Below are 22,716 nucleotides of genomic sequence, written 5' to 3'. Positions count from 1 at the left end.
TAAAAATAAATTATATTCATGTTAATGCAACATTGTCCTTTTTTTTCTTAAATTCTCTCTGTAAAAGACATTTTTTTTTAAACACATACAAAAGGGCAGTGCAATTATACTCTCCTTTTAATGAATAAAGTCGATTCTTCACCTCAAAATCAGACATTTAGAAGCTGTAGACATGCATATAAACTACATATGTATGCCTCTATTGTATGCTGGGAGTAGGAGGGATTATCAGATCTGGAGGTGTCAATCTGCTGACTTCTCTCTAAAGCCCTCCTCTACTCCTTGAGGTTCCTCAACAGGGTGCGCATCGCCATTGGCATCCCCACTATCGCAGTCACTACGGAGTCTTCAGCTGCAGGACACAATGGAGCTCCTAAAGCTTTGACTTCAAGGTGTGGTGGTCCGATAACAATTTCTGGTGTTTGTCTATGAGAGAGCGGTGATAAGAGCAGAGATGTCTGTGCTCCCTCTCCAGTGTGCTTCGGCACTATACTCTGGTGCCCAGTACTCTGATGCTGCACTTAAAGGCCTTGATTTGATAGCTCGGGGTGAGACACGTTGATGTCTGTGTGGAGGAGACATTCATGTGCAAAAGCTTCCTGACTGTCACTTTGGTCTCCTTGGCCATCCGGTTGGAGTGGCTTTATTGAGCTGCCAGGAGGGCACTCAGGTCACTATCGGACTCTTTGTCCTTCTCCATGTACAGAACAAATGTAAAATTAAAATAAAATACTTGTCACCTACCTCAGCCATTTCCACCTACCTGGCTGTGGGAAGACAAGGCAACAGATGCAGCCTGACTCTGAGATCAAGGAGTAAGACCGAAGTCTTCTCCATAGGAATAGGAAACATAGGAAACATTACATGAAACAGAGGTATCTAGATTTAGTATTGTCCACTATATGAGCAGCAACTTTACCCACTACTGTACATCCAGATTAGATACCTATTTCAACCTCACCAGTTTGAGAAACAAATCACTCAGACTCAGAAAAGAGTCAATGATGGCAATTATTATCTCCTACCTCAGCCTCTTCCTCCTCTTTCCTGCTATGAGCAGAGGAAGCGGTCTTGCCAGTGGATCTCCTTAGAAACGGAGGAGTCAGCCTAGATCTCCTCGGGAAACGGAGGAGTCGGACTGGATCTCCTCGGAAACGGAGGAGTCGGACTGGATCTCCTCGGCAATAGGGGCATCGGACTTGCCCTCGTTGTTCCCGGCAATCAAGGAGTCGCACTGGTCCTTTATCTCCTCAGCAATGGACTCAAACTCCTCTCCCTCACAAGAGTCCTGTGGCAACAGCATCACATGAAACAGAGGTATGTAATGTTAGCATGGGAGCTCTAGACCACCTTTACCCACTACTGTAAATTCAGTAGATAAAACCTCACGAGTTTAGTGTGGGATGACTGAATAGTCTTGTGGGTGTTGTCACTTCCCTTAGCCTGTTTCTCTTCTGCTCTCTGAATATAACCAGCACGGGGACAGGATAGAGGCAGCAGAAGCAGGCTGGTCCACCACCACCTCCTTTAACTCCCTGAAATGGCATGGCTCTGGAATGGAAGACAGAGTAGCCTATTTTTTATTTAAAACATTTGTAAGGACAGTTACACACACTTATCCTATTCTATTTGTGGCCTCAGTTGAGAAACCACTGAGTTGCATATTTGGAACGTCTGAAATGTCCTAAGCACTTTACCTTCACCAAGGGAGAGATCATCCACCAGTGAGTAACAGGCCTTTGGATAATCTGGACAGGCTGAACTCCGTTGATAGCAACTCTAATATCAAGGTTCCTAATCTGACAATTCAATTCAGTTGCGTATTAGGAAAGTAAAAAAACTCAAACACTTTACCATCCTCAAGTGAGAGATCGTCTAGCAGTGTGTCACAGAGTGGAGTTATAGTGGCCTGTGCATAATCTGAAACAGAATGAACTCAATTCATAAACGGACAAACCTGTGCATCACCTAAGCATATATTTTTTGACAATATCTAATATTTCTACATTGTTTTGGAATGATACAAAATAATACCTGCCGTTAAAAACACAATTTGGAACCAAGTTTAAGTTAGAGCTAACACTGTCAGCGGGCAAATCGGGTTTGTTGCACAGGGTGTCATAGCCGCTAGAATGTCCCTTTGTCATCAAAATGTGACATTATAGGCGGTACAGTTTATCCTCCCTCCCTCCTCCGCTTTCCCCGCCAGTTATAAGGATATAGGCTGCAGGCCTGCTGCATTGGGTTACATTACAGGTAGGCCTTTATTTACTGATATGGCATTTTTCTAATGTAACCAGCCTGGTAAGGATTTTGATTTGATTTATCAAGATCCCCATTGGCCGAAGCCAATGGCGACAGCTAGTCTGACTGGCGTCCGACATATAACGAAAAAGACATGACAGACAAAATACTTTACAATTTACATACACACACTACTTGTTAATGTTTTTAAATGTATGTGCACATATCAGTTACTCATACTGTACATGTCAGTACATACAACAAGAAGGTCACATGGGGAGAGGCGTTGTGCCGTGAGGTGTTGCTTTATTTGGACTATTGTTGTAGATCTATGCTGCTTGCAGTTTGACTGTGCTTTTACATTGATACAAATTATATCAGTAGGCTATATTTACGCAATAAGGCATAAGGAGGTGTGGTATATGGCCAATATACCACGGCTAAGGGCTGTTCTTGTCACGCCCTGATCTGTTTCACCTGTCTTTGTGATTGTCTCCACCCACCTCCTCTATGGCCTATTTATTGGCTTACCTCCCTAATCTTACTACATTTGCACACACTGTACATATACTTTTTTTTTATATTGTGTTATTGACTGTACGTTTGTTTATCCCATGTGTAACTTTGTTTTGTTTTTTGTTGGACTGCTTTGCTTTATCTTGGCCAGGTCGCAGTTGTAAATGAGAACTTGTTCTCAACTGGCCTACCTGGTTAAATAAACCTCTCTAGGGTAACGTTATGTGGGACGCCTGGCCAACATCCAGTGAGATTCAGAAAATATACAACTATTTTACCTAGGTTTAAAGATTAACTTATTGTGAATCCAACCACGGTGTCAGATTTAAAAAATGCTTTACTGCGAAAGCATAATGTTACCTTACGATTATTTGAGAACATCGCCCAGCAGACAAATCATTACAAACAGTAACCAGCCAAGTAGAAGAGTTACACAAGTCAGAAATACCTTTGATGATCTTCATATGGTTGCACTCAGAAGACATTCATTTATTCAATAAATGTTCCTTTTGTTCTATAAAGTCTCTCTTTATATCCAAAAACCTCAGTTTTGTTCACGCGTTTTCTTCAGAAATCCACAGGCTCAAGCGCAGTCACAACATGCAGACAAAAAATCCAAATTGTATCCGTAAAGTTCATAGAAACATGTCAAACTATGTTTATATTCAATCTTCAGGTTGTTTTTAGCCTAAATAATTGATAATATTTCAACCGGACGATAATAACGTCGTCAATATTAAAGGTAAACAAGAAAAGCACTCTCTCGGTTGTGCGCAGGGTCCACTCATTCAGACTGCTCTTACTCCCTCATTTTTCAGAATACCAGCCTGAAACAATTTCTAAAGACTGTTGACATCTAGTGGAAGCCCTAGGAAGTGCAATTTTAAGTTCTAAGTCAATGGATACTGTAATGGCATTGAATAGAAAACTACAAAACAAAACAAAATCCTACTTCCTGAATGGATTTTTCTCAGGTTTTCGCCTGCCAAATCAGTTCTGTTATACTCACAGACACTATTTTAACAGTTTTGGAAACTTTAGAGTGTTTTCTATCCAAATCTACAAATTATATGCATATCCTATCTTCTGGGCCTGAGTAGAAGGCAGTTTAATTTGGGCACGCTTTTCATCCAAAATTCCAAATGCTGCCCCCTACCCTAAAGGTGAAATAAAAAAAATAAAAAAATAAACCTCCAGGTGTCACCCGTTTTCCCCATTAGTCCCTGGGTATTTATTCCTGTGTTCCCTGTTTGTCTGTTGCCAGTTCGTCTTGTCTTGTCAAGTCAACCAGCGTGTTTTTCCATGCTCCTGCTTTTTCTTATCTATCTCTTGCTCGTCCTCCCGGTTTTGACCCTTGCCTGCCTTGACTCTGAACCCGCCTGCCTGACCATACTGCCTGCCCTGACTTCGAGCCTGCCTGCCACTCTGTACCTCCTGGACTCTGACCTTGTTTATGATCTTTTGCCTGTCCACGACCATTCTCTTGCCTGCCCCTTGAATTATAATAAATATCAGAGACTCTAACCATCTGCTTCTCGTGTCTGCATCTGGGTCTCGCCCTGTGCCCTTATAGTTCTTATGCACGACACATCGCGGAGTGCCTGGATAGCCGTGGTATATTGGCCATATATCACAAACCCCCGAGGTGCCAGATTGCTATTATAAATTGGTTACCAATGTAATTAGAGCAGTAAAAATAAAAGTTTGTCATACCCGTGGTATACGGTCTGATATACCACGGCTGTCAGCCAATCAGCATTCAGGGATCAAACCACCCAGTTTATAATTAATGATAAGTAGGCTGAAAGGATTTTCAGTAAGGGAGAGGTCGAAATGTACACAATAGTTAACCGGAGGAAAATGGAGGGTCATGATTTTTAAATTTCAGTCAGAAGAGGGTTTAGAATTTTGTCATTCTGCTCAAGGTTTGATAATTAGCTGCTTGTTATAGTATCTCATGTGTGCCTGATGATGCCCCTCATCCCTGATTTTCTGCTGTGCTCACAATATCAAGCGTGCCTAGTGTGGTCTCAATACCTTAACCATTGGGAGTTAATGCCTGAACCTTAAACACTTTTGACCGTTGACCTTTGGAAGAACTTCTATAATTTGACGTTTGAGAAACATGGATGAACGTCTCATTCTGATGTGACACTGTGAAAGATTATCCATAGCCTATACCAGCCTTTCTCAAACCCTGGGCCGTGGAGGATTGATTGATGGTCTGCATAGCCTATGGATCATATGCTGTTCCGAGCCACTGCCTGTTCACCCCGCTATCATCCAGAAGGCGAGGTCAGTACAGGTGCATCAAAGCTGGGACAGAGAGACTGAAAAACAGCTTCTATCTCAAGGCCATCAGACTGTTAAACAGCTATCAATTGCACATTAGAGGCTGCTGTCTATAGGCATAGTCTAGGAATCACTGGCCGCTTTAAGGAATGGAACACTAGTCACTTTAATAATGTTTACATGTCTTGCATTACTCATCTCATATGTATATACTGTTTTCTATACTATTCTACTGTATCTTAGTCCGTTCCGCTCTGACATCGCTCGCCCATATGTATTTAGTCTTACTTCATTCCTACTTAGATGTACAGTATGTATTGGGTATATGTTGTGTAATTTGTTAGATATTACTTGTTAGATATTACTGCAATGTCGGAGCTAGAAGCACAAGCATTTCGCTACACCCGCAATAACATCTGCTAATCATGTCTATGTGACCAATACAATTTTATTTGATATTTGTATTGAATGTGATTGTGGTTTTTTTGTGGTCTGCGGCATTTTTGACTCAAATAAATACTTGCCGTAGGCCTACTTGCGCAATGCACTGAACTAGGCATGCCACAGTAAACAAATTTGTGTTGCTATGACTAAATATAGCTACACACACAAGCTAGCCCTGCTACGCTGCCTGCACGCTTTCTCTCTCTCCCTGGATTTGCTTTTAAATAACAGCCGCTCGCCAAAACCGGTTTCAGACTTGCCTCAGCAAAGATGCCATGAAGCCATCGAAAATGCGCAGACATTTAGAAACAAAGCACATCCACATCTCAAGGATAAACCAGACAAAAAAAAATTACGAAAAAAGGATGACCAACCAAACACAAATGCTGCACAATCATTTCACAGACAACAAGAGTTTTCTGAAGGCTTCATTCTTACTCTCTCATAACATTCCCAAGTGTCAGGCTCCTTTCACTATAGTTGAAAAGCTGGTCATGCCCTCAGTCGTGGATACTTGCCGAGAGGTTTTAGGCACTACTGTTGCTACAAAGATCAGTAAAATCACACGTTCCAATGACACTGTTATGCGTAGAATCCAGGATATGGCAGATGATATTGAATCACATACAGGTTTTAGACAGCCCGCACATCAAATTGGTTTACAATCCAACTAGATGAGACGACTGACATTTCAAATGCCAGCTTCTTGTATATATTGACTACATGCGGTGCCTTCGGAAAGTATTCAGACCCCTTGACTTTTTCCACATTTTGTTAAGTTACAGCCTTTTTCTAAAACTGATTAAAACATTTTTTTTTATCATCAATCTAAACATAATAGCCCATAATGACAAAGTAAAAACTAGTTTTTAGAAATGTTTGCAAATTTATGAGAAAAACCCCCGGAAACATCACATTTACATACAGTATCAGTAAAAAATTTGGACACACCTACTTATTCAAGGATTTTTCTTTATTTTTACTATTTTCTACATTGTAGAATAATAATGAAGACGTCAAAACTATGAAATAACACATATGGAATTATGTAGTATCCAAAAAAGTGTTCAACAAAAAATATATTTTATATTTGAGACTATTCAAAGTAGCCACCCTTTCCCTTGATGACAGCTTTGCACACTCTTGGCATTCTCTCAACCAGCTTCATGAGGTAGTCACCTGGAATGCATTTCAAGTAACACGTGTGCCTTAAAGGTTCATTTCTTTCCTTAATGCATTTGAGCAAATTAGTTGTGTTGTGACATGGTAGGGGTATAATACAGAAAATTGCCCTATTTGGTAAAAGACCAAGTCCATATTATGGAAAGAACAGCTCAAATAAGCAAAGAGAAATGACAGTCCATCATTACTTTAAGTAAGACATGATGGTCAGTCAATCCGGAAAAATTCAAGAACTTTTAACGTTTCTTCAAGTGCAGTCGCAAAAACCATCAAGCGCAACCATCATGACGACCACCACAAGAAAGGAAGACTCAGAGTTACCTCTGTTGCAGAGGATAAGTTCATTGGAGTTATCAGCCTCAGAAATTGCAACATCAACTGTTCAGAGACTGCGTGAATCAGGCCTTCATGGTCGATTTGCTGCAAGGAAACCACTAAAGGACACCAATAAGAAAAAGACACTTGCATGAGCCAAAAAACACAAGCAATGAACATTAGACTGGTGGAAATCTGTCCTTTGGTTTGATGGGTCCAAATTAGAGATTTTTGATTCCAACCGCCGTGTCTTTGTGAGACGTAGGAGAACTCCGCATGTGTGGTTCCCACCGTGATGCATGGAGGAGGAGGTGTGGTGGTGCTTTGCTGGTGACACTGTCAGTGATTTATTTAAAATTCAGACACTTAACCATCATGGCTACCACGGCATTCTGCAGCGATACGCCATCCCGTCTGGTTTTCAACAAGACAATGACCAAACACTTTTACTGTATATACAGTATATATATACAAAAAATATATTTGGAGGATTGGAAATAATGCAGACAATTACATTGATGGAAGCTACAATCTATCTGCAATATTAAAGCTGATCTACCCTCTAAAAAATATATATAAAACAATTCTGAAGCCCTACATGGGTAACCCGCATTCAAAGTGCGGGTGCATGCAAAGAGCAGCCAGAGCCTTGCGTGCTTAGAGGCGCATCACCAGCATTCCATTTTTATCTCACCTCCTTGTCGTCACAGCTTTCCAGAGGAATAAGACTGTCTCAATAGTTCAAAATGTCTTCCTCCTCTCCTTTCCTTCATCTGCACTGATGTGAAAGAATTAGACAGATTAATATTAATTTTACACTCATCTATCCTGAGATTTCAAGAGTGCACATGAATGGAGATTAGGAGTTGTGGAAGGAAGCTACATGGACTATTGAGATGTACCCCCAGTGGTGTAAAGTACTTAAGTAAAAATACTTTTATGTACTACTTCAGTCATTTTTTTGGTATCTGTACTTACTATTACTATTACTATTAATATTTTTGACTACTTTTACTCCACTACATTCCTAAATAAAATAATGTACTTTTTACTTCTTACATTTTCCCTGACAACCAAAAGTACTCGTTACATTTTGAAGGCTTAGCAGGACAGGACAATTGTCTAATTCACGCACTTATCAAGAGAACATCCCTGGTCATTCCTACTGCCTCTGATCTGGTGACACTCAGTAAGCACAAACAGTTCTTTTGTGAATTTTGTCTGAGTGTAGAACTGTGCCCCTGGCTATCCGTACATTTTTAAAAACAAAACAATTGTGTTGTCTGGTTTGCTTAATATAAGAAATGTTTTATTATTTATACTTTTATATTTGATACTTAAGTACATTTAAAACCAAGTACTTTTAGACTTTTACTCAAGTAGTATTTTACTGTGTGACTTTCACCTTTACTTGAGTAATTTTCTTGGGGACTTGGGTACTTTTCCCATCACGGTGTACCCCCAGTATGGACAAATGAAGACAGAACAAGATAGAGCAGATGTTAAGAGATAAGGGAAGTGTGGGAATTTAGAGTTTTAGGTGCCACATTTTCTCAAGCTTTTTTTCCTCTGGAACTTACCTCTCTGCTTGCTAGCCACTTCCTCAGCTCATAGATGGAGTATGCAGTGCATTCGGAAAGTATTCAGACCCTCCCCCCTCCTTTTTCCACATTTTGTTACATTAAAGCCTTATTCTAAAATGGATCAAATAAACAAAATCCCCCTCATCAATCTACACACAACACCCCACAATGGCAAAGCAAAAACTGGTTTTTAGAAATGTTTGCAAATGTATAAAACATTTTTAAACATAAATATCACATTTACATAAGTATTCAGACCCTTTGCTATGAGACTCAACATTTAGCTTCGGTGCATCCGGTTTCCATTGATCATCCTTGAGAAGCTTCTACAACTTGATTGGAGTCCACATGTGGTAAATTCAATTGATTGGACATGATTTGGAAAGGCACACACCTGTCTATAGAAGGCCCCACAGTTGACAGTGTATGTCAGAGCAAAAGGCCCTTGGTCAGGGAGGTGACCAACAACCCAATGGCAACTCTGACAGAGCTCCAGAGTTCCTCGGTGGAGATGGGAGAATCTTCCAGAAGGGCAACCATCTCTGCAGCACTCTACCAATCAGGCCTTTATGGTAGAGTTACCAGATGGAACCCACTCCTCAGTAAAAAGCACATGAGAGCCAGCTTGGAGTTTGCCAAAAGGCACCTAAAGGACTCACAGACCATGAGAAACATGATTCTCTGGTTGGATGAAACCAAGATTGAACTCTTCGGCCTGAATGCCAAGTGTCACGTCTTGAGGAAACCAGGCACCGCTCATCACCTGGCCAATACCATCCCTACGGTGAAGCATGGTGGTGGCAGCATCATGCTGTGGGGATGTTTTTCAGCGGCAGGGACTTGGAGACTAGTCAGGAACGAGGGAAAGATGAGCGGAGCAAAGTACAGAGAGATCCTCGATGAAAACCTGCCCCAGAGCGCTCAGGACCTCAGACTGGAGGCAAAGGTTCACCCTCCAACAGGACAACGACCCTAAGCACACAGCCAAGGCAACGCAGGAGTGGCTTTGGGTCAAGTCTCTGAATGTCCTTGAATGGCCCAGCCAGAGCCCAGACTTGAACCCGATCGAACATTTCTGAAAATAGCTTAGCAGCGACGCTCCCCATCCAACCTGACAGAGCTTGAGAGGATCTGCAGAGAAGAATGGGAGAAACTCCCCAAATACAGGTGTGCCAAGCTTGTAGCATCATACCCAAGAAGACGCGAGGCTGTAATCGCTGCCAAAGGTGCTTCAACAAAGTACTGAGTAAAGGGTCTGAGTGCTTATGGAAATATGATATTTCATTTTTTTTTATATATATATATACATTTTCAAACATTTCTAAAAACCAGATTTGCTTTGTCGTTATGGGGTACTGTGTGTAGATTGATGACAGAAAAAACGTTTTAATCCATTTTAGAGTAAGGCTGTAATGTAACAAAATGTGGAAAAAGTCAAGGGGTCTGAATAGTTTCCGAATGCACTGTATAAAGGGTTTGCACTTTAACGTGGCAATATGTAACTTTTTGGGGCGATCTGACCAAAATCACATAGAAATGTGAGTTATAGATCTATCAAACAGCTGAAAAAACAATATTTTTGGTTATGTAAAATATATTTCATAGATGGTACAAAGATTCTCTATTTTGTCTTATTTTGTCACATAAACTGAAATTAGGGAAATTATTAGTTTTAGCAGTCAGGAAATGGCGGAGCAATTTCTGCATAGTGCAACTTTAAATAGAGAGCCGGAATAGACAGAGTCATATTAACCAACCAGCCCATAGTCACATATTAAACACTCTCAGTTTAATTTGTCCTCAAACCCTCTTCAGATGACAACAGTCCTGCTATGATTCATGTTGGGTTTAGCAGTTGACCTCTGCTGTCTGCGGTCTCACAGTAGGCAAAGGATAGATCCCTAGGCCAGGGTCACCTCCAGAGCCATAGATGACTACTGCTAAAAGTATTTCAAATACATTCTGGAAGCCGTGTCTGTCTGTCCCTAACGCTAACCAAAGGGCCTACCCACTCAAATGTGTCTGCATGTGTTAAGGATGTCACACTGCTTGCTTATCGAGTACCACTTCTTCCTGATTTCACTCTTCCTGATTCGGCTCTGACGCTCGAACCCAGGACCTCTGCCTTGCTAGCACATGTGACAGCCCTCCTGAAGCGTCTTACCAGTCTGCACCATGTGAAAAGCTAGCTATTTGCTGCGGCAAGTGGAGACAGTTCAGGCTGAGGAGTAGGTTTCACACATTCCAAATGTGCAACACATGACACAGGTGTAGAGTCTTTGGTTTGGTCTTGTTTATATTCTTTTTGAAGATACCAGTGCATTTCAAATAATAAAATAATAAATAATCATAATTGCAATTTCCACTCAGCAAGAGAGACATATTTCCTGTGTTGATGCCTTGTGGAATCCCCAAATTACATTTTCAAAATATTCTGAGAAAAAACAAGTTCATATATGTGACCCGTTTCAGGAAGTTAGGTGTATGTCGCATGTCACTACTTCACAGGAGAGGCATTTGAATGTTAAAAAAAGTAAATAAAATGTTTTTTTTTATGGCAGAAATGCTTTCTGGAACATGTGAACTTTCATGTGCCTTAATAACAAACATGTATGCCATCTGTAAATATAAATACAATTGTTAAATTGATCTCAATTTTTATGGAATGGTCTGCCTACCCATGTGAGAGACGCAGACTCGGTCTCAACTTTTAAGTCTTTACTGAAGACTCATCTCTTCAGTGGGTCATATGATTGAGTGTAGTCTGGCCCAGGAGTGTGAAGGTGAACGGAAAGGCTCTGGAGCAACGAACCGCCCTTGCTGTCTCTGCCTGGCCGGTTCCCCTCTCTCCACTGGGATTCTCTGCCTCTAACCCTATTACAGGGGCTGAGTCACTGGCTTACTGGTGCTCTTTCATGACGTGATCTTCCTGTCTGGGTTGGCGCCCCCCCTTGGGTTGTGCCGTGGCGGAGATCTTTGTGGGCTATACTCTGCCTTGTCTCAGGATGGTAAGTTGGTGGTTGAAGATATCCCTCTAGTGGTTTGGGGGCTGTGCTTTGGCAAAGTGGGTGGGGTTATATCCTTCCTGTTTGGCCCTGTCCGGGGGTATCATCGGATGGGGCCACAGTGTCTCCTGACCCCTCCTGTCTCAGCCTCCAGTATTTATGCTGCAGTAGTTTATGTGTCTGGGGCTAGGGTCCGTCTGTTATATCTGGAGTACTTCTCCTGTCTTATCCGGTGTCCTGTGTGAATTTAAGTATGCTCTCTCTAATTCTCTCTTTCTTTCTTTCTCTCTCTCGGAGGACCTGAGCCCTAGGACCATGCCTCAGGACTACCTGGCATGATGACTCCTTGCTGTCCCCAGTCCACCTGGCCGTGCTGCTGCTCCAGTTTCAACTGTTCTGCCTGCGGCTATAGAACCCTGACTGTGCTACCTGTCCCAGACCTGCTGTTTTCAACTCTCTAGAGACCGCAGGAGCGGTAGAGATACTCTTAATGATCGGCTATGAAAAGCCAACTGACATTTACTCCTGAGGTGCTGACTTGCTGCACCCTCGACAACTACTGTGATTATTATTATTATTTGACCATGCTGGTCATTTATGAACATTTGAACATCTTGGCCATGTTCTGTTATAATCTCCACCCGGCACAGCCAGAAGAGGACTGGCCACCCCTCATAGCCTGGTTCCTCTCTAGGTTTCTTCCTAGATTTTGGCCTTTCTAGGGAGTTTTTCCTAGCCACGTGCTTCTACACCTGCATTGCTTGCTGTTTGGGGTTTTAGGCTGGGTTTCTGTACAGCACTTTGAGATATCAGCTGATGGTAGAAGGGCTATATAAATAGATAGTTTAGTTGGTTTAGCCATGGAAAAAGTCAGGAACCTTCCCATGATTGGGTGAGATAATGGATGGGCTGGACATGCTGAGAGATGAGTTTGGATTGGTCTGCCATGTAGCATGCTTCTGTCTAAAACATGAGCTGCCCAGTATGTAGATAATCCTGGTTACCGCTGCTATTTTGAAAGATATCATGGATATCATTCAACTTTTTCACTCCGGACGCTTTATCTGGACATGGTTCGTCAACACCTTCAACAGCCGAAGCTAAGTAGTAACATTAACATGATGTCTTCTAATTGCAGTCGCTGTACTCATAATATACAGGAGAACGATCGCCTTACGGCGAGAATAGCTGTGCTACAAGCCCAGCTTCAGACGCAATCGTTAGGCAAGGGTAATTTCAGTGTAGGAAAGGAAGAAACAGCGTCTGTGCCACCAGTAAGTACAGATAGTAACGTTAGTATAAACCCCCCCGCACAGTCCCCGCAGCCGGACAACTTTCTCATGGCTTCTGGAGGGAAATGCTGTTGGAATGCTCAACCGGTGTCGCTCATTCAGCCGACAGAAACTTTCAACCGGTTCTCCCCATTATGTAGCGAGTCGGAGTCCGAGTCTGAGTCTTCTCTTGTCTCTACTCCTCCCGTTACGGGGTCTGAGACGCCGAAGGCTCCCACCATTAGCTCTGACAAATTGAAAACCCTAGTCATTGGCGACTCCATTACCCGCAGTATTAGACTTAAAACGAATCACCCAGCGATCATACACTGTTTACCAGGGGGCAGGGCTACCGACGTTAAGGCTAATCTAAAGATGGTGCTGGCTAAAGCTAAATCTGGCGAGTGTAGAGAGTATAGAGATATTGTTATCCACGTCGGCACCAACGATGTTAGAATGAAACAGTCAGAGGTCACCAAGTGCAACATAGCTTCAGCGTGTAAATCAGCTAGAAAGATGTGTCGGCATCGAGTAATTGTCTCTGGCCCCCTCCCAGTTAGGGGGAGTGACGAGCTCTACAGCAGAGTCTCAGCACTCAATCGCTGGTTGAAAACTGTTTTCTGCCCCTCCCAAAAGATAGAATTTGTAGATAATTGGCCCTCTTTCTGGGACTCACCCACAAACAGGACCAAGCCTGACCTGCTGAGGAGTGACGGACTCCATCCTAGCTGGAGGGGTGCTCTCATCTTATCTACCAACATAGATAGGGCTCTAACTCCTCTAGCCCCACAATGAAATAGGGTGCAGGCCAGGCAGCAGGCTGTTAGCCAACCTGCCAGCTTAGTGGAGTCTGCCAATAGCACAGTCAGTGTAGTCAGCTCAGCCATACCCATTGAGACTGTGTCTGTGCCTCGACCTAGGTTGGGCAAAACTAAACATGGCGGTGTTCGCCTTAGCAATCTTATTAGGATAAAGACCTCCTCCATTCCTGCCATTATTGAAAGAGATCGTGATACCTCACATCTCAAAATAGGGTTACTTAATGTTAGATCCCTCACTTCAAAGGCAGTCATAGTCAATGAACTAATCACTGATCATAATCTTGATGTGATTGGCCTGACTGAAACATGGCTTAAGCCTGATGAATTTACTGTGTTAAATGAGGCCTCACCTCCTGGTTACACTAGTGACCATATCCCCCGTGCATCCCGCAAAGGCGGAGGTGTTGCTAACATTTACGATAGCAAATTTCAATTTACAAAAAAAAAAATGGCGTTTTCGTCTTTTGAGCTTCTAGTCATGAAATCTATGCAGCCTACTCAATCACTTTTTATAGCTACTGTTTACAGGCCTCCTGGGCCATATACAGCATTCCTCTCTGAGTTTCCTGAATTCCTATCAGACCTTGTAGTCATAGCAGATCATATTCTAATTTTTGGTGATTTTAATATTCACATGGAGAAGTCCACAGACCCACTCCAAAAGTCTTTCGGAGCCATCATCGACTCAGTGGGTTTTGTCCAACATGTCTCTGGACCTACTCACTGCCACAGTCATACTCTGGACCTAGTTTTGTCCCATGGAATAAATGTTGTAGATCTTAATGTTTTTCCACATAATCCTGGACTATCGGACCACCATTTTATTACGTTTGCAATCGCAACAAATAATCTGCTCAGACCGCAACCAAGAAGCATCAAAAGTCGTGCTATAAATTCTCAGACAACACAAAAATTCCTTGATGCCCTTCCAGACTCCTTCTGCCTACCCAAGGACGTCAGAGGACAAAAATCAGTTAACCACTTAACTGAGGAACTCAATTTAACCTTGCGCAATACCCTAGATGCAGTTGCACCCCTAAAAACGAAAAACATTTGTCATAAGAAACTAGCTCCCTGGTATACAGAAAATACCCGAGCTTTGAAGCAAGCTTCCAGGAAATTGGAACGGAAATGGCGCCACACCAAACTGGAAGTCTTCCGACTAGCTTGGAAAGACAGTACCGTGCAGTACCGAAGAGCCCTCACTGCTGCTCGATCATCCTACTTTTCCAACTTAATCGAGGAAAATAAGAACAATCCAAAATTTCTTTTTGATACTGTTGCAAAGCTAACTAAAAAGCAGCATTCCCCAAGAGAGGATGGCTTTCACTTCAGCAGTAATAAATTCATGAACTTCTTTGAGGAAAAGATCATGACCATTAGAAAGCAAATTACGGACTCCTCTTTGAATCTGCGTATTCCTCCAGGGCTTAGCTGTCCTGGATCTGCACAGCTCTGCGAGGGCCTGGGATCGGGAGAGACACTTAAGTGTTTTAGTACTATATCTCTTGACACAATGATGAAAATAATCATGGCCTCTAAACCTTCAAGCTGCATACTGGATCCTATTCCTACTAAACTGCTGAAGGAGCTGCTTCCTGTGCTTGGCCCTCCTATGTTGAACATAATAAACAGCTCTCTATCCACTGGATGTGTACCAAACTCACTAAAAGTGGCAGTGATAAAGCCTCTCTTGAAAAAGCCAAACCTTGACCCGGAAAATATAAAAAACTATCGGCCTATATCGAATCTTCCATTCCTCTCAAAAATTTTAGAAAAAGCTGTTGCGCAGCAACTCACTGCCTTTCTGAAGACAAACAATGTGTACGAAATGCTTCAGTCTGGTTTTAGACCCCATCATAGCACTGAGACTGCACTTGTGAAGGTGGTAAATGACCTTTTAATGGCGTCAGACCGAGGCTCTGCATCTGTCCTCGTGCTACTAGACCTTAGTGCTGCCTTTGACACCATCGATCACCACATTCTTTTGGAGAGACTGGAAACCCAAATTGGTCTACACGGACAAGTTCTGGCCTGGTTTAGATCTTACCTGTCGGAAAGATATCAGTTTGTCTCTGTGAATGGTCTGTCCTCTGACAAATCAACTGTACATTTCGGTGTTCCTCAAGGTTCCGTTTTAGGACCACTATTGTTTTCACTATATATTTTACCTCTTGGGGATGTTATTCGAAAACATAATGTTAACTTTCACTGCTATGCGGATGACACACAGCTGTACATTTCAATGAAACATGGTGAAGCCCCAAAATTGCCCTCGCTAGAAGCCTGTGTTTCAGACATAAGGAAGTGGATGGCTGAAAACTTTCTACTTTTAAACTCGGACAAAACAGAGATGCTTGTTCTAGGTCCCAAGAAACAAAGAGATCTTCTGTTAAATCTGACAATTCATCTTGATGGTTGTAAAGTCGTCTCAAATAAAACTGTGAAGGACCTCGGCGTTACTCTTGACCCTGATCTCTCTTTTGACGAACATATCAAGACTATTTCAAGGACAGCTTTTTTCCATCTACGTAACATTGCAAAAATCAGAAATTTTCTGTCCAAAAATGATGCAGAAAAATTAATCCATGCATTTGTTACTTCTAGGTTAGACTACTGCAATGCTCTACTTTCCGGCTACCCGGATAAAGCACTAAATAAACTTCAGTTAGTGCTAAATACGGCTGCTAGAATCCTGACTAGAACCAAGAAATTTGATCATATTACTCCAGTGCTAGCTTCCCTACACTGGCTTCCTGTTAAGGCAAGGGCTGATTTCAAGGTTTTACTGTTAACCTATAAAGCGTTACATGGGCTTGCTCCTACCTATCTTTCCGAGTTGGTCCTGCCGTACATACCAATACGTACGCTACGGTCACAAGACGCAGGCCTCCTAATTGTCCCTAGAATTTCTAAGCAAACAGCGGGAGGCAGGGCTTTCTCCTATAGATCTCCATTTTTATGGAACAGTCTGCCTACCCATGTGAGAGACGCAGACTCGGTCTCAACCTTTAAGTCTTTACTGAAGACTTATCTCTTCAGTAGGTCATATGATTGAGTGTAGTCTGGCCCAGGAGTGTGAAGGTGAACGGAAAGGCTCTGGAGCAACGAACCGCCCTTGCTGTCTCTGCCAGGCCGGTTCCCCTCTCTCCACTGGGATTCTCTGCCTCTAACCCTGTTACAGGGGCTGAGTCACTGGCTTGCTGGTGCTCTTTCATGCCGTCCCTAGGAGGGGTGCGTCACTTGAGTGGGTTGAGTTACTGACGTGATCTTCCTGTCTGGGTTGGCGCCCCCCCTTGGTTTGTGCTGTGGTGGAGATCTTTGTGGGCTATACTCGGCCTTGTCTCAGGATTGTAAGTTGGTGGTTGAGGATATCCCTCTAGTGGTGCGGGGGCTGTGCTTTGGCAAAGTGGGTGGGGTTATATCCTTCCTGTTTGGCCCTGTCCGGGGGTTTCTTCGGATGGGGCCACAGTGTCTCCTGACCGCTCCTGTCTCAGCCTCCAGTATTTATGCTGCAGTAGTTTATGTGTCGGGGGGCTAGGGTCAGTTGGTTATACCTGGAGTACTTCTCCTGTCTTATCCAGTGTCCTGTGTGAATTTAAGTATGCTCTCTCTAATTCTCTCGTTCTCTCTTTCTCTCTGAGAACCTGAGCCCTAGGACCATACGTCAGGACTACCGGGCATGATGACACCTTGCTGTCCCCAGTCCGCCTGGCCTTGCTGCTATTCCAGTTTCAACTGTTCTGCCTGCGGTTACGGAACCCCTACCTGTCCCAGACCTGCTGTTTTCAACTCTTAATGATCGGCTATGAAAAGCCAACTGAGATTTATTCCTGATTATTATTTGACCATGCTTGTCATTTATGAACATTTTGAAAATCTTGGCTCTCTCTAATTTTCTCCTTCTCTCTTTCTTTCTCTCGGAGGACCTGAGCCCTAGGACCATACGTCGGGACTACCGGCCGTGGTGACTCCTTGCTGTCCCCAGTCCGCCTGGCCTTGCTGCTATTCCAGTTTCAACTGTTCTGCCTGCGGTTATGGAACCCCTACCTGTCCCAGACCTGCTGTTTTCAACTCTTAATGATCGGCTATGAAAAGCCAACTGAGATTTATTCCTGATTATTATTTGACCATGCTTGTCATTTATGAACATTTTGAAAATCTTGGCTCTCTCTAATTTTCTCCTTCTCTCTTTCTTTCTCTCGGAGGACCTGGGCCCTAGGACCATGCGTCGGGACTGCCGCCCGTGGTGACTCCTTGCTGTCCCCAGTCCGCCTGGCCTTGCTGCTATTCCAGTTTCAGCTGTTCTGCCTGCGGTTATGGAACCGCCACCTGTCCCAGACCTGTTGTTTTTCAACTCTTAATGATCAGCTATGAAAAGCCAACTGAAAATTATTCATGATTATTATTTGACCATGCTTGTCACTTATGAACATTTTTCAACATCTTGGCATAGTTTTGTTATAATCTCCACCCGGCACAGCCAGAAGAGGACTGGCCACCCCTCATAGCCTGGTTCCTCTCTAGGTTTCTTCCTAGGTTTTGGCCTTTCTAGGGAGTTTTTCCTAGCCACCGTGCTTCTACACCTGCATTACTAGCTGTTTGGGGTTTTAGGCTGGGTTTCTGTACAGCACTTCGAGATATTAGCTGATGTACGAAGGGCTATATAAAATAAAATTGATTGATTGATTGAACTGCTAAAGTTTTGCTACTGTTCTCAACATTGCTGCCCTGAATTTAACAGGTGCTATTGGCAAAGATCAGCGGGAAAAAAGTTGTGATGGACTACTTTCTGGAGGTCGATCGGGCCATGCTGACTTTGACTCAGAGGATGAGGAAATCCCTGATTTAGGTAAAAACATTTTCATTTAACCAAACCTTGTAGTATCTTCTGATGACAGTTATGGGGAAGAAATGGCAATCAACAGTGTCGTTTTCAAGGAAGAAGTTGACAGAGTTTTGAAATCAGTGGAATGCCCGGTGAAAGCAGAGTTTGATTGCAAATGCGTAGGGAGTCAAAAAGAGAACATAGTAGGCTGTGGTATAAAACACCTGTATCCAGATTATATCTTCAAACTACGGGAAACCATGGCATCCATGATAGATAGGGAGAAGCGTTCATCCATGTATACGGGTAAGAGTGTAGCTACATTTTTGTATTTTAATTAGTTGAAATGTAGCATCTCCTGAGTTTCAGGTGGGTGTTTGTTTGCTCTTTAGCAGATACCAAATAAAAGCCCCTCTATACAAATATAACACAACAGAAAGACTTCACACTCAAAGACGTTACATATGAATATGTTTGAGTCATTTTTACATATCTTACCATACATGTTTATTTGTTTGTCACACCACTTCACACCAGCTTGACATTTACTGTATGATTACTGTACTCTGATGGTCCAGAGGGAACTATCTCATTCCCGCAGAGGTTTTCTCCTCCTTTTTTATCCCTTCCTGGTGTGTATAAACAGGGCTGAGGGATGTGACTTAACAGACACCATACACCACAGAAGACTAAGAACAGATATAACACTTCGATGAGTACTTTTCAGAGAAGGAGAAAAAGGAAGAGATGAACTTTACTTCAAGATAAAATGATCATGCCAGAGAGTGATACCAAATAAATGATGTGTGTGATGCAAAAATAAATTGATAGATATATTTACATATGTGTAGGAAGACCTATGCAGGATGTAGGCCTAGTATGTGAGTTGACTTACTTTTCTTCTTTTCAAATATAGACTTTAAACTAATGGGAGGTGTCAGAAGAAGAGGGAAAATGCTGAAACCACAACAGGTTTCATAATGTGTCACAGACCACAAAGTCCCCAGTGTATAACTACCCACACGTTCATCAAAGATGGCTGTCTTGTCAGTACAAAGGAGTAGAGCATGTTCACATGTATCACCTAACTTGTCAAAAGAAGCGCAACAGGTCCACAGAGTTGAAATGTGAAAACATTATGTATCCGTAATAATTGTTTTTGTGTGAAAAGAAACAGGCAAAAATGAATATATATGCCAATTAGCAGATGCTTTTATCCAAAGCGACTTACAGTCATGCGTGCATACATTTTCAAATGTGTGGCCCCAGCGGGAAACAAACCAACAAACAATGGCATTGCAGGCACTATACTCTACCAACTGAGCCACACAGGAACAACTATAATAGTCAACACATAACTCTGTTATATGGAAGTAAATCCTTGTTTGCGAGTTCAGAAAGCCTCTTGTTTAAAAAAAAAAAAAAAAGTATGGACAAATCAGCTATGTCTGACTGAGACCAGACTACTCTGGCCCTCTCCTCCTCTGAATATTACTCAAATGTCTAAACACAGTTAAAGCTGGCCTGCACTAACAAACTTATAACATGTATTTTGTGTATATTTGATGTGTATCTAGGAAAGAGCAGAAGTGGAGGGAAGGGGATGTGTGGCATAGAAGAAATGGGACTTCCTGTAAGGTAAGGTACAGAGCCTCAGCTAGCTGTGAAATCACTTGTTGTGTCACGCTGAGGGACCAGAGATGAGGGTTAGGGGAACACATTCAAGAAGCTATGTCCACGGATAAGACCGGAGAGAAAACAAACATAAATAAAAATAGCTTTTTTTAAGTACTTCTCTTTTTTGGGGGGTTCATAATAAGACAGATACATTGTTTCCTTTGGTGTTCCCTTTAGGACATATGGTGTATGGGTAGAGTGATCATCGCTCCTGGATATGGCCAGTCTCTTTGGACTGAAGATCCTGCTGCTGTGGACTGGGCTCATACAGTTGGCTATATGGAAGCACAGTATGATACCCAGGGGATGGGAGTGATGGGAGGGTTGTTATTTATTTTAATGGGGATGGGCTGTGGGGCCTAAATTCACCTTTAACTTATATGGAATTGTTTTGGAAAATGTATCCTGATGCAGTCACCATAAAGGCTTAAGAAAACACTTAAAGGGTGCAGGATTGCATGTAAAATAATGTTGATGAATCAAACTTATTTGAGATCATTCGAAATGCAGTAACTTTCTCGGGGTTGACTAATGTATCCTTTTCCCTTTCAATCTGAGTTTGAGTAGAGTAACTCTGAGATTGTCAAGTCCATCTAAACTGTCTGCCTGTGGGTGAGTGTTACTTGGAGGACAAGCTTTTAAAGGAGACTTGTGACAGAGTTGGCCCGCTCATGTTCAGAGAATGAACAGACCTGATTTAGTGATGTAAAGTATTTAATCGCCAGCGTCTTTGTTTGGTTCTCTGAAATAGTTTCAGTGAAAGACTATAATAATCTGAGGCTAATGCCAGTTTCTCACTGTGCAACCAATGCAGAGTTACTTGTGCATCCAAAACCTCTTGTGTGCAAAACTGTATTGTATGTGTGAATTTAGCATGAATCTACACTGCAGTACATGTGAAAGTTCTGAATGTACTGTACATCTACCGACTGCAGTAAGACAACGTTTAGATGAGCGGTTGTCTGTAGGCTGATCACAGCACAACCACTCCCGTGTTCCATTTTGAGCGGCCAAAGTCTAACAATGACGATCTGGACATTATTTATATCTGTAAAGAGTTATATTGAAAAATCCACATGTCATATGAATTTACATATGACAATTGAGTTCATGTTTATTCAATTGAGTATGAAACCATACATTTAAAAAATGGATATCCATTCAAAGGAAGAAATGACTAATATTCTTGTTTAAGTCACAGGAAACAATGGGTCTATCAACTTGACTAATTTGGAACCCTTCAAAAAGTACATCTGTCTTAGAGATATTACTCACAACAATGAAACTATTTATACCACGTCCCATGAATTTGAAATCAAGTGTGGTAAGTTATAGCATTTTTTTTTAATAAACTCTCTCGACTTAAAAATGCGAATTCTAAAAATAGTCTCCACTCTTAGAAAAAAGGGTTCCGAAAGGGTTCTTTGGCTGTCCACATAGGAGAAACCTTTTTGGTTCAGATAGAACTATTTTGTGTTCCATGTAGAACCCTCTGTGTAAAGGGTTCTACATGGAACTCAAAAGGGTTCTACCTGGAACCAAAAATGTTTTTTCAAAGGGTTCTCCTATGGGTGATTAGCCTTTTAAAATTATAAAATTGGATTAGCTAACACAACGTGTCATTGGAACACAGGAGTGATGGTTACTGATAATGGGCCTCTGTACGCCTATGTAGATATTCCATCAAAATCTGCCATTTCCAGCTACAATAGTCATTTATAACAATAACACTGTATTTCTGATCAATTTGATGTTATTTTAATGGACAAAAAGCATTTTTTAATTTAAAAAAAAGGACATTTCTAAGTGACCCCAAACTTTTGAACGGTGGTGTACATTTAAATCTGGAGCAAACAAGTGATTGATAAGCATTTCATATAATGTATCTCTGACTCTTAAAATGTTTTATCAGGTTGTCAGAGTTTTGAGCGCTTGCATCCATTCACAGAGTATAACTGCTCAGTAGAGTCGAATTACCAAGGCATCAATTTCTCAAAAACACCCCTATGTATTCACACCCCTTGACTTTTTCCACATTTTGTTGTTACATCCTGAATTTCAATTGAGATTTTGTGTCACTGGCCTACACACAATACCCTATAATGTCAAAGTGGAATTATGTTTATAGTAATGTTTACAAATGAATTAAACATGAAAAGCTGACATTTCTTGAGTCAATAAGTATTCAACCCCTTTGTTTATGGCAAGCCTAAATAAGTTCAGGAGTACAAATGTACTTTACAAGTCACATAATAATAAGTTGCATGGACTCACTCTGTTTGCAATAATAGTGTTGACTACCTCATCTCTGTACCCCACACATACAATTATATGTAAGGTCCCTCAGTTGAGCAGTGAATTTCAAATACAGATTCAACCACAAAAACCAGGAAGGTTTTCCAATGCCTTGCAAAGAAGGGAACCTATTGGTAGACGGTTAAACATTTAAAATAAAGCAGACATTGAATATCCCTTTGGGTATGGTGAAGTTATTATTTACACTTTGAATGGTGTATCAATACACCCAGGCTCTACAAA

The 22,716-nt window shown here is 41.9% G+C and overlaps 1 protein-coding gene across 1 annotated transcript in view; it reads right to left on the bottom strand.

The window, feature by feature from the left end:
* Positions 1-1,102: 1,102 nt before the first annotated feature.
* Positions 1,103-22,716, bottom strand: part of LOC120052129 (protein ABHD8-like) — a 34,167-nt gene continuing 12,553 nt past the window's right edge. Inside the window, exon 6 of the mRNA XM_038998973.1 lies at positions 1,103-1,288. Within this exon, the coding sequence (XP_038854901.1) occupies positions 1,103-1,288 (186 nt within the window). The remainder of the gene's footprint in view (positions 1,289-22,716) is intronic.

The sequence above is a fragment of the Salvelinus namaycush genome, chromosome 8 (genome assembly GCF_016432855.1).
Source record: "Salvelinus namaycush isolate Seneca chromosome 8, SaNama_1.0, whole genome shotgun sequence".
In the NCBI taxonomy this organism is placed as follows: domain Eukaryota; kingdom Metazoa; phylum Chordata; class Actinopteri; order Salmoniformes; family Salmonidae; genus Salvelinus; species Salvelinus namaycush.
This window is presented reverse-complemented; position numbering and strand designations above follow the sequence as displayed.